At 34.2% G+C, this 12,932-nt stretch overlaps 2 protein-coding genes across 2 annotated transcripts; both read left to right on the top strand.

The window, feature by feature from the left end:
• LOC104719609 lies at positions 2,794–3,524 on the top strand. The gene has a single exon (XM_010437560.2). The coding sequence runs from the start codon at positions 2,886–2,888 to the stop codon at positions 3,321–3,323; it is 438 nt and encodes a 145-aa protein (XP_010435862.1). The 5' UTR covers positions 2,794–2,885; the 3' UTR covers positions 3,324–3,524.
• Positions 4,107–11,620, top strand: LOC104720623. Its single transcript, XM_010438504.1, has 2 exons — positions 4,107–4,116; positions 10,536–11,620. Exons 1-2 carry the CDS (start codon positions 4,107–4,109, stop codon positions 11,618–11,620), a joined length of 1,095 nt encoding a protein of 364 aa, XP_010436806.1.

Below are 12,932 nucleotides of genomic sequence, written 5' to 3'. Positions count from 1 at the left end.
GGAAAAGAAAGTGTTTGATCAAAATTCATTTCGAATCAAAAATCGAGATTTTACAAGCAAACCAAGACATATTCTTTCTTGTATCAGCTTGTCTGTCTTGGTCGGTTCAGAAAACTCAATATTTGCATTGGATACTAGTGTAGGCAACCACTCTTTCCAATCATCACATTCATCCGCAACAATCTTCATTCTTGAATCATCTTAATCTATATTTCTTGTTTTCCTCTTCTGTCGCTTTTGTCTTCAGATCCTTCTCAGAAAAGTTACCACAACAATTTAGAGTTTAAAAAATATTCAAAATCATTGAACTATAAACTATGGTGAAAGTTGACAGATCTAGAGAGAAAGAAAGATGATAGATGATAGTTTCTAATGCAACTTCTTTGTATAAGGTGACACAATTGTATTTAATTATATTGAATTTGTGTAAAAAAAACGAGTAGAAAATCTTACCACAACTACACCAATAATCATATATATTTTTAAGCTTATGTGTTTAGATTCTCTTTAACTTTCATTACCTTATATTTTTTGAATTACGGTTAATTTCGCGCAAACTCCCGTTGGCATAGTAAGTTTGAATCTCTAAAATATATATTTCTATACATTGTCTAGTTAGCAATTTTAAGACATTTTTATTTGATTTAGGTAATAATATAAATATACTTCAAGATTTCATATTCTTTCTTAAAGTTGTAGATATATCGAAATTAATAATAATAATAAAACAATAACTTTATACAAATGAAACAATACCTTTTTATACGTTGCATAGTCAACTATATTTTCAAATTTTTGGCTAGATTGAGAAATCTCAGAATACAGTTGAATTAATAATAAATGGCGAATTTTTTACTCTATTTGAGTGTGTAATTAAATAATTTATACAAAATTTGAATACTATACTTTAAATACTAAAATATCTACTTTGAGACCATGGTTATTGTCAATACATTAAAGAGAAAATCCAAAAGCAGTCAACACTTGATTTATTTTTGTTACTATCATTAATTATGGTTCTAGTTTGTATATAAAGAAAAATAGCACTTCAGAACTTCTAAGAACATCTCCAATGTATATCTCTATTTTTTCCTTTAAAATAGAGTAACTCAAAAATAGAGCATTGTTTTGCTCCAATGTATTACTCTATTTTTAACTCTAAAATAGAGTTAGTGTAAAAAAATAGAGGTAAAAATAGAGTTGCTCTATTTTAGAGTAAAATATAGAGCAATCCTATCATTTTTTCTATTTTAGAGTAAAATATCGAATAGGGTTGGAGCAAATGTTACTCTATAATAGAGATTTGACTCTAAAATAGAGTGGGGTTGGAGATGCTCTAATACAACCAATATATTAAAACTTGATAAATTACTATATATATGTAAATATATTTTTATATATTTCATAGTCAACTACATTTAAAATTTTGACTAGATTGAGATTTCTCATGATATACTTGATTTTTTTACTAATTAAAATATCTACCTTAAAAGAATACATATGAATTTTCTAATAATTGAATCCATTTATTTGATGGACCGGAGAAAGAACATGATAGAAAGATTTGAGGTGTTAAGATTATTACTATTACAATAAAATATCTACAGTAAAATACTAGATAAATTAATGATCCCTATAAATTATTAATTTATCTGGTCTCAAGGTAATTTATGACACAATTGGTTAAAAATAAGATATTTTTTTTTTTGGAAAACCTAATGTAAATATATGGTTCCATCAATACTATAAATTAGTAATTCTATAAAATTATCCAAATATATATTTATTTATTATATGTAAGAAAATATAGTGAAATATGTCTCTTTGTGTTCTTTGTCTTTCTAAACTATAATTTTCATTAAATCTTGTTAGAATTTATATCAAATATGTTTACTGTATCAAAAAAATTAAGACATATATTTTGGTTTGATATTGTTGTAATTTTGGTGGTTTCAATTTGGTTCTGCTTTGGAATCAAGATAGAACGATAAAATAAAATGGACACTAAAATGAAAGTGTCATTATTATCTTACAATAATGTTCTTTTTCAAAAAAAGAAAAAAATCTTACAATAATGTAAAACGGTGGACAAACACAAATTGTCCTCTCTGCATTCCTCTCCATTCCTCCTTCCTTGTAATGTTTCTAGTGAAAGACTGTTGAATATCTTTTATTCTTAACAAATCATAAACTCTGACAGGTTGTTGAATATATTTTATTCTTAACAAATTATAAACTCTGACAAATCATCGGTCAAATTAATTTGGATCTTGTTGCGTACTTGAATATATTTTATTCTTAACAAATTATGCAATTAAATTTATTAATTTATGAGTTTCCTAGATTCTCTAAACAAAAAAAAAATTCCAAAAGTAAAAAATATATAGAATTAGTTAAAATTCATACAGGATAATTATAAACAACAGATTTAATCATTATATTTCACTTCCACCAGTTACGTGTTTATATTCTTTATTTGACGTTTATAAACTCAAAAGCTATAGAGAAATAACATTTTCTCAGCTTCAGAGAAGAAGATACACACAAAAACATGAGTAGCTCTAGTTCTCCTCAGCTTCACAATGTTTTCGTCTATGGCAGCTTTCAAGAGCCTGATGTTATCCACGTCATGCTTAACCGTACTCCTGAGATAGTCTCTGCAACACTCCTTGGCTTGTAAGTTGTACCTACCTATCTACCTACCTACGTACCTACCTCTCTCTGTGTGTATCGATCTAAGATCTAATGGATACGAAGTACCAAAACTTAATGAATAACCATGTAACACACTTGTATAAAAAGAACATTGTCCCTCTTTCTTATATACATATTACTTCTAAATTCTAAAGAAGTATAGAAGGAAGGCCAATTCAAAAAGTCACACAATGAATCGTCTCTTGTGTTTTCTGCTCTTTATTGGATTGTGTGTAGGATTGAGTGACGCAAAATTTAAATGGCCGAAGAAAAGCACCGTATTCGTCAAGAGTTCCCTTGGTCAAAACAACGTCTTGAAGATTCATTGTAAATCAGTCGACGACGATCTAGGCTTCCATTTCTTGCGTACCGGAGAAACCTACGATTTTAGTTTCTATGAAAGTTTTCTGATAACATCATTTGATTGTTACTTATGGCAAGGACCTCATTACAAGTTTCATGCAGAGTTTGAGGCATATGCAGGTGGTGGTATCATCATTCATTCTAAAAAGAACTTCTGGGATGCTAGAGAAGATGGAATCTATTTCACACATGGCAAAGAAATGCCTAAATTAGAGTATAAGTGGAATTATTTTTTTTTTTTTTTGAAAATCTTACTAATTATATGATCTCATCAATACTATAAATTAGTAATGTATAAAATTATCCATATATATATATATATACATTGTATTATATGTAAGAATATATAGTGTTTGTTTGTTTTTTTTTTAAATTATAATGTTCATTATGTCTTGTTAGAATTTATATGTAATATGTTTACTGTATCAAAAAGTTTCGATGTCTCAAGGAGACAAGGACACGCTTGCTTCTTCTTTTTCCTCTTAACTCTTCTTTTACACTCTGTTTTTTTTCTTTTATGAATTTGTTCATGTGATTTTGTTGTTACTCTGTTTTTTCCTTTTTATGAATTGCAATAATACAATTAATCATTTTCCCTTTTTATGCATTGTACTTCTATTTTATTATGTTTTAGTGTTTTCTATGTTTAAATTATGAAATGCAATAATTTTATAAATATATATCTCAAGTGCAATAATTTCATATTTTAATTTAAATTTTTTATTTTAAAAAAAAAAGTTCAAATTAAGAGACTCAAAATTAAAAACCACCATTAGAGGGGAAAAAATTATCTAAGATTCCCAAAGTTCTTATTCTATATAAAAGTACATAATATATTAATTAAAAAATTTAAGAGGCCAAAAGTATATCTCCCCACTGGGGTTGCCGTTATGACTTAAAAAGTTGTGATCTAAATGACTATTTCCATTGTTTGTAATTACCGTTTACGTCCCACAAAATACTATTGGCACAATAATCTTTGTACATTATATATATTTATACAAGTTTTCTGAACAAAACAGTAAACCATGCTTTTTGAACTATAAACTATGGTGAAAGGTAATGGCTCTAGAGAGAAAGAGATGCGTTATAGTTTGTAATGCAAGTTCTTAATATATTGAATTTGTATGTAAAAATAAGAAGTAGAAAATAACAATGTGATGCTAGCTTAGCAGTATCAGCGTTTAATTCAATATCCAAATTCCATATTGGTCCGGGTGTTGAAAGGCAGGTATTTTAGGAACAATCACACTTTAATGGCCAAAGCCGCATTTTTTATCGTTTGGTTGGAAAAGTATATATTCTAACAAAAGTTCAGTGGAAAGAGATGGAAGATAGGATCTGGGTTTAATATTTCTGTTTGGCGACATCCTTAGATACCTGACGAATGGGTGATCAACAAAATGGTAGGGGTAGGTTATTGGGACCAAATTTAATGGCTAATCAATTCAATTCGGTCACTAAGGAATGGTGTTTGCCTATCCTTCAGGTATTTTTAGAACCGGAGGGTATTCAGATTATTCAGAGTTTTGCGGTTAGTAAGTCTTTCAAGCCAGATCGGTTGGTATGGCACTATACCAAATCTAGGAAATATTCCGTTAAATCAGGTTATAGGCTAGCACGGGAAATGGTTGACGAAATAGAGTTTGGCCCAACTTATACAGCTGTAAGAGCTCATGCATGGAAAATTCTCGTTGCACCACAAATTAAGGCAAATTGCATCTAGTTCCCTCCTTGTGACGGACTGCTTAGCTCACCAAGGCGTACAATGTGACACTCAGTGAAAAATATGTGATTCCACTATCGAGACAATTAACCATGCTCTCTTTGTGTGTACATGTTTGCGTAAAATTTGGGAGTTGTCTTCGGTTCCGATAAGACCAAGGGAATACCAGGGGGTTTTCCCCATGATTCAGTGTATGCAAACTTAGATTTTTTTTTCTGGAGGTGATCACCTCAATCGGGAGAACGGGAAAAACATCTACAGTTACCATGGATCTTATGGCACTTTGGAAAGACATGAATAAAAAAAAAGTTCAAAGAACAGAGCTAGAGCCATATGATATTATTAAATAGGCTTTGTGTGAAAATTTACTATGGGAGAAGACGCAATCATTGTCGGAGGACTCCTCAGGGACCTTAGACTCTTTGGAAATCAATTGTCATTTACCTCGTTGTCAGATAGATTGCTCTTGGAAAGCAACAAACTTAAATTTAAGTTTGGGATGGTGGTGTTGTAATAGTGAGGATGAGACCTTACTGTTGGGAGCAAAGTCTTCGATAAATTCCTTCTCCCACCCTCCCCCCCCCCTTTCATTCAGAATTAGAAACACTGATTTGGGACATGGAGAGTATCCTTTCTAGCGAAGTTTTTTGTCAGAGCTTCGAGACGGATTGTGCAGAGCTAGTTGCGATGGTTTAGATCCCTGAAGATTTGCCGGCTTTTTCGTACCAACTAGATGATTTCAATGTGCTCTGGGAGTCTTTTCTGTTCTTAACCCTATCTAAAATCCCACGTTTTTCAAGTTAGAAAGACGATTGCCTCCGTTTTGGGCTACCAACCTTGGAGTTCTCTTCTAATTAATGTTTTGTTGACAAAAAAAAAAGAGAAGGAGTAGAAAACCTTATTCACAATTACCACCAGTTATCATATAAATATTTTAAACTTATGTATTTAGATTCTCTAAAAGTTTTCATTACTCTATATTCTTTTTTGAAGTACTGTTAATCTCCCGCGAAATACCGTTGGAATAGTGAAATTAAGCACACCATTATACTTAATTAAACTAACTAACCAACAAATCATCATTACACCAACAACAACCAATATAAACAACAGAAACATAATAAACCAATATAAATACAATATCAATTACAACCATTAAAAATCAGCAACCTAACATGATTCTAAACTTCGATACCAACATAAATAACATATCTGAACCACAATCAAATAAAAAAATTTAACCACAACACAACAGTCGAGACCCTATACCATCCTCCTCCTCATCGTCATGCTTCCATGTCACAATTTACATGCACCACAAGCAAGGAGATGTGTAAGTATTATCATAAATACTTAGTGAGGCGATCCTCCCATCTCCTAGGCTATACACAAAAACAATTAAGATCATACACAAGAAAACAACACAAAAACCGCCAAACCAGACAATCATGAACCAAAACAGCTCGTGTCAGTCCACACCACCACCAAACAACATTACTTCTGCCTTGATGTCGATTGACACCTCCACCTAGTGTTGGTCGAAACCCATTGTGACATCCCATCACGACCAATTGATGGTGTCGATCTACACCCAACACCCCAACCCTGCAATACCTTCGACGCCGATCTCCTCCATTATTCAACCCCAAAACTCCACTATATCACTCCCACAATGACACATCCAAATCATGGCCACAAAAGGTCACACAACACCATAAAAGCACAGAAACAACAAGGCATCAATCACATAATAACCAAATCAAATCACACAAATCCTAACTGCTCAGATAAGCCATGGTCACACACTAACATTGATTTAAAAAGAGATTAGGACGAAGAACCGCAAGATCCAAGCCTCACAGTAACCTCAACACGTCACCCACACTTAGATCTCCTTCCCAACGTTCAGAACACACCAAAAACTGGCACAAAACATTCCCTTTTTCTCACAGAACGATCTCACAGAGAATCCTCTTTCTCTCAACTCACAGAAGCGACAAACGACTAACCAGACACTATAGGGCGAGCTTCCTTTTATACAAGAGCCCTAGGGTTTTCCCAATCAGCCGTGCCAAACCAGAGAATCAGAAGTAGTCCGAACCTTAACCAGATTAATGGTCACCATCATTGGTGTTGACTGACACCCACACCATAAATTTGGTTCGCGGGCGTTAGAAATTGTAAGTTTGTGTAACGCTTTGACCGTCACCTTTCTTAGTGGGCCCATGTACACTACCAGCCAATGGGTCCATCTTCTTTAACGGGCATCATGTCCTTTCTCTAGGCCCGTAAGTCCATCCATATCTGACGGTCAGTTTGCTACGTCCAAGAGACTTTAAATCACCACATGATATTTCCCTATGTTTTGTCCTTGATAACATCATTATTTAACCTATTTTAGCTTTAGTTTTAAAACGACCACACCCAGATTCCCAATCCTCGCACAAGATCCAGGGGACACGATCTCACTGGAACCCTATAACTCCGACGAGACAACCGACGTAGAAATCGCTCCCTACAAAAACTCCCACAAATACACCAAACACCACCTCATCTAGTTACTGAGTTGCACAGCCAACCAACCCTACCGACCGAGTAACAAGAGAGGTGGGCTAAAATATTTGATTTCGTCCAGCCACAAATAATACTCCCCCACGAATACTCCAATTCACCATAAACTCCTCCAGTGTCGATCGACACCTCCACCTGGTTTCGATCGTCACCCAACGCACAACTTGCAATCCAACACAAATGGTGTCAATCGACACCCTCCTAGTGTTGATGACACTGACGCCCTCGGCATCACCTCCGTTGATCCTCCATTGATGAATCCTAATTCCAGCCGTTCTCCTACGACCCTAACACATGACCAAATGTTGGTATCGCTTGACATCACAACATTGCCACAACACAACCATGAAAAAGTCAATATTAACTTCTGATTAAAATACTAACTAACCGTTCATTCCACAAATTCATCGTTGGATATGGAGCATGTAGTACTAGGAAGCTCCCCACCATATTTCAGCCAAATCAGACTCCGTTTCACCCTCCAAATGTTGCTCTGAAGTAGCCATCCTGGACTAGTCCGTGCTGTCCATATGTAAGTGTTGGTGTCGACCGACACCACCATAGTGTTAAACGACATCAACCACAATCAGAACCTTCCTTCAAGCTCCTTTTCGCCACAAAACCCTAATCCTTAATAACTATCGATTCCCTTATTGACTAAACATCAAACAACACGACTTACCTCGATAACAACCATGAGAGAGCCTCTTTTACTCTCCCAATCCACCATACAAGATCTCATCCTTCCCCTCACACATGAAGAAGATGGATCTCCCTTCTCCTCCTTTTATGCCCCAAACACAAGGTCTCTTCCTCCAGCAACCTTGATGCACGACAAAGGAGAAACTTGGTTTTAGAAGAAAGGCTACTTAGATCTTCTTCTAAGAATTGGTGTATTATTAATGATGGAACCAATGTTTCTACCATTGTCATAGGACTGTCAGGATAACAAAAGCTTGAAGATACTCTATCCAAGAGTAAATCGGAAAAACTAATATCCGGTCAACGAAGAAAATAATGTGGAAGCTAAACGAGGCTAAATTTGTAACGCCCGTGTCCTGAAAAATATGAATATTGGATTTTTATATCGGGAATTGAAGTGGATTTGGTTTAATCACTGTTGGTTTATTAACTTGATCGGTTTATTGATTAACCAAAAGAATGGTTTAATTAATTATTGGTTTAGTTATTTTCTGGTTTAATTAAATTAAACCAAAGAGCCCTAATTCTTTTCTACAAGGATCACGCTTCTCTTCTCTTCAGTAATAGATGTTTGTCGCCGCTGGATGCTTAGAGAGAAACAGAACTGTCAGGATTTAAACTCCCAAGCCATCAAGTACAATGCAATAACACAATAATCATGTATGATGCAAAAATTGAGAATGTCACTTCACATTTTTGTTATGAGTATCTTTGTGGGCATGGATTTGGATTTATATAGTAACATGGAGAGATAAGTATTCAACACATCATGGTTCAAATCCTAAATTTTTAGTATAAAACGATGAAAATTAGGGAATATAGTATAGCCAGAGGCTTTATAGATTATGAGTTGTGTAGACTGACTAAGACTTAGGAAGAGGTGCATAAATTGAACCAACTTTGGATATGATATGAGGGATAATTGATTTCAACCACAGGGCAGGCTTTATGCATGCCTAAGTTGAGTCACTAATATAGTGAAAGGGTTCAAAGCAGACTATAAGCAGTACTTAACACAACTGAAAATAAAACAAAAAGGTGAACTACATGTCTTTTTCATTGTTGAAATGATGCATTTTAAATACTGCATATATTTATATATCTATACTATTAATTGGGGAGTACAAAAGTAGGAAAAAAAAAAAGCTTTACAAAAATTCCATATGATACCCTTGCGCTTAAAAAAAACAAACGAAGAAGGAAAAAAACAATGAGGATAAAGTGGTAAGCTAAATAGAGCAACGGGACGCGGATCCTTAGTCATAGGAGTAACCTTATTCGGATCCTGTTTACCATATAATTGTTTCCAAACAGATACTTCTACAGCGACCTTTGAACAAATTGAGTAAATAATTTTGGGGATAAATATGCTTATTTATCATCATAAATTATGATTCACGGAGAATTAGGAACCAACCATATCAGCAAATTCCTTATCGAATCAAAGAAAAAACTTAAACGGTTCTTGCATTCAATCCACTGAGATATTAGAAGCATATTCCTTATAATCATCCTAAATCCTACTCACACATTCCGCAAATCTTAGATCTTCAAGATATTATTAGCTTGATCTACAAGATTATCTCTTCTCTCAAATTAAACTCTATTGTCTGCTCTAAACTCTATAAATACGGCTCATCACCGCAGCTCATAACACTAACACCAAGAAACACAATATTACAAGTTTAATTACTAATAAAGCTAAACTCTCTTATAGATTTTTAATATGTTTCAATTCAACGAAAGCGGACACGAATACTTCCAAGTTCCACTCCCCTAGTCATAATAATCAGTCTAATGGATTTGTTCCTCTTACTTCAACATTTAATAGAGTTTTAGAGACATTACCAACTTTCCTGCTAGGAATGATGGAAATTACCTAACACTGGCAAACATACACCTATCTACTGCAAAACAAATACCATATGAAAAAGTTATGTATCACTGACATTACATGGTAGTCTCTATTGTATAACTAAATATAATATTTTTTAAACATTACATGAAGCAAAGATGTTAACATAAGCAACCTCTCAAGAAGAGATTTTGTTTTCATTACACCTCCAGGTATTGAGTGATTCCTCGATGTTGAGCTTTTTCATATATTTTTTCATAATTTATGTCTACATGAGATTGTTAAAATAAAGCCTCAGTTAACTTACATTCTATTAGGAGTGAATAATTAAGCTGGTTTAATATGTTTTGGTTAAGCTTAATAGATTAGATTTCCGGTTTAGATTAGTTCCGGTTTACTGTAAATGGTTGTATATAGAAAAACATTGTAAAGTTTGTTAGGGGAATTAATGAGAAAATCTTTTTGCTCATGAACTCTATCATGGTATCAGAGCTTTTCTTCCGCAAATCTCTGTGATTTCATTATCTTCTTCTTCAAATTCTCCACAATCACACTGACGAAATCGTTTCTATCATCATCGGTTCATCTTCTGCATCTTTGATTTTGGCGAAAATGGTGAAAAAGGGGGAAAATTGAGGAATCGGAGTGAAACACTTGAGATCGATACATCTGCAGTGAGGATCACTCGCGGATCAGTCGTGCTTGAAGATCCAGAGGTGGAATTGGTGAAACAACAACGTAATCTCAAATCGGAAGGATATGGAACTCACGGTTCTGCGTCAAAGTCATCGGAAACTTTCGACAGTCCGTTAAGTCTTCAATCGTCCGATCACCCAGGTTTGATGATTGTTGCTCATGATCTTGATGGAACGAATTACAATAGCTGGTCTATTGCGATGAGGATTAGTCTAGATGCTAAGAACAAACTCAGTTTCATTGATGGATCCTTACCTAGGTCATGTGATAGTGATTACGATTTCAAGATCTGGAGTAGATGCAATAGTATGGTGAAGTCATGGATTCTCAATGTTGTGAGCAAGGAAATCTATGATAATATCTTATACTATCAAGATGCAGCAGAAATGTGGGATGATTTGTTCACAAGATTTAAAGTGAATAATCTACCAAGAAGGTATCAACTCGAACAAGCTGTAATGACTTTGAGACAAGGTCAACTTGATTTATCAAGCTACTTCACGAAGAAGAAGACTTTGTGGGAACAGCTAGCCAACACTAAGTCTAGAAATGTGAAGAAGTGTGATTGTGATCATGTCAAGGAGTTGCTTGAAGAAGCTGATACGAGTCGTGTGATACAATTCCTCATGGGAATGAATGATGAATTCAATAGTATCAGAAGTCATATACTGAACATGAAGCCTAGACCAGGATTGAATGAGATTTATAACATGTTGGATCAAGATGAGAGTCAAAGATTAGTGGGAGTTTCTTCTAGGCCAAAGCCACCTCCTACTGCTTTCCAGTCTCAAGCGGTGATTCCGGATCAAAACTCAATTCTGATGGCTCAAGGAAACTTTCAAAAGCCCAAATGTTCTCATTGTTCTCGAGTTGGTCTCACTACGGACAAGTGTTACAAAATTCACGGATATCCGCCTGGTCATCCAAGAGCTAAGAAGAACAATTATGTTGGAAGTACAAACTTGGCGAATACTGGACAGATTGAGGATCAGAAGGATCAAATGGGGACATAAGTGCATGGAGAAATGTCGAATGATCAAATCCAACAGATGATTTCTTACCTTAGTGCCAAGCTTCAATCTCCCAGTATCACTTCATGCCCTGACAAAGCTATAGCCTCGACTTCGAACTTTGTACCTTCTATCTCACAGATATCTGGTACTTTCCTATCTTTATATGATTTCACTTTTTTTGACATGTTGACATCTTCTATACCTCATGAAACTGAGTTTTCTTTTAGAGCTTGGGTTATAGATTCAGGAGCTAGTCATCATGTTACTCATGAAAGAAATCTTTATATAGAGTACCAAGCCTTAGATAGAACTTTTGTTAGATTACCAAATGGTCAAACAGTTAAAATAGAGGGAACTGGTTATATTCAACTTACTGATGCTTTGTCTCTTTACAATGTGTTGCATATTCCTGAATTTAAATTTAACTTGCTAAGTGTTAGTGTTATCACTAAATCTTTGAAGTCTAAAGTGAGTTTTACTTCTGATGAATGTATGATACATGCTCTTACTCAGGACCTAATGATTGGGAACGGTAGTCAAGTCGCAAATTTATATGTCTTGAACTTGGATAAGTCTCTTGTTAATGTGTCTTGCTCTACTTTTCCTGGTAAGTCTGTCTGTTCTACTTCAAAAGATAAGTTAGAAATGTGGCATAAAAGGTTAGGACATCCATCGTTTGCTAAAATAGAGTTTCTCTTTGATGTCTTACTGTTATCTAAATCAAATATCAATAAAGCTAAAGTTCATTGTCGTATTTTTCATTTGTCGAAACAGAAACATTTACCTTTCAAATAATTGAATCATATGCGTGAAAAAGCTTTTGAATTGTATCACATTGACACTTGGGGTCCTTTTTCTGTTCCAACCGTTGATGGATATCGTTATTTCTTAACAATAGTTGATGATTTTAGTCTAGCAACTTGGATATATATGCTGAAACAAAAATCTGATGTTTTACATGTTTTTCCTGGTTTTATTAAAATGATTGAAACTCAATATAATACTAACGTTTGTTCTGTGAGATCTGACAATGCTCATGAATTGAAATTTGCTGATTTTTATCTAAAAAATGGAATTAAATCTTTTCATTCTTGTCCTGAAACTCCTGAACAAAACTCTGTGGTTGAAAGAAAGCATCAACATTTGTTGAATGTAGCTAGGTCTCTTATGTTTCAGTCAGGTGTTCCTCTAGAGTATTGGGGCAATTGTGTATTAACTGCAGTATTTTTAATCAATAGATTACCATCCCCTGTCCTAGATAATAAGACACCCTTTGAGAAATTAACTAATAAGAGTCCTGATTATCATAGTT

Source organism: Camelina sativa, chromosome 10 (assembly GCF_000633955.1).
Source record: "Camelina sativa cultivar DH55 chromosome 10, Cs, whole genome shotgun sequence".
NCBI classification, from domain to species: Eukaryota; Viridiplantae; Streptophyta; class Magnoliopsida; order Brassicales; family Brassicaceae; genus Camelina; species Camelina sativa.
The sequence above is the reverse complement of the archived record's forward strand: the minus strand, read 5'-3'. Positions and strand labels throughout refer to the sequence as shown.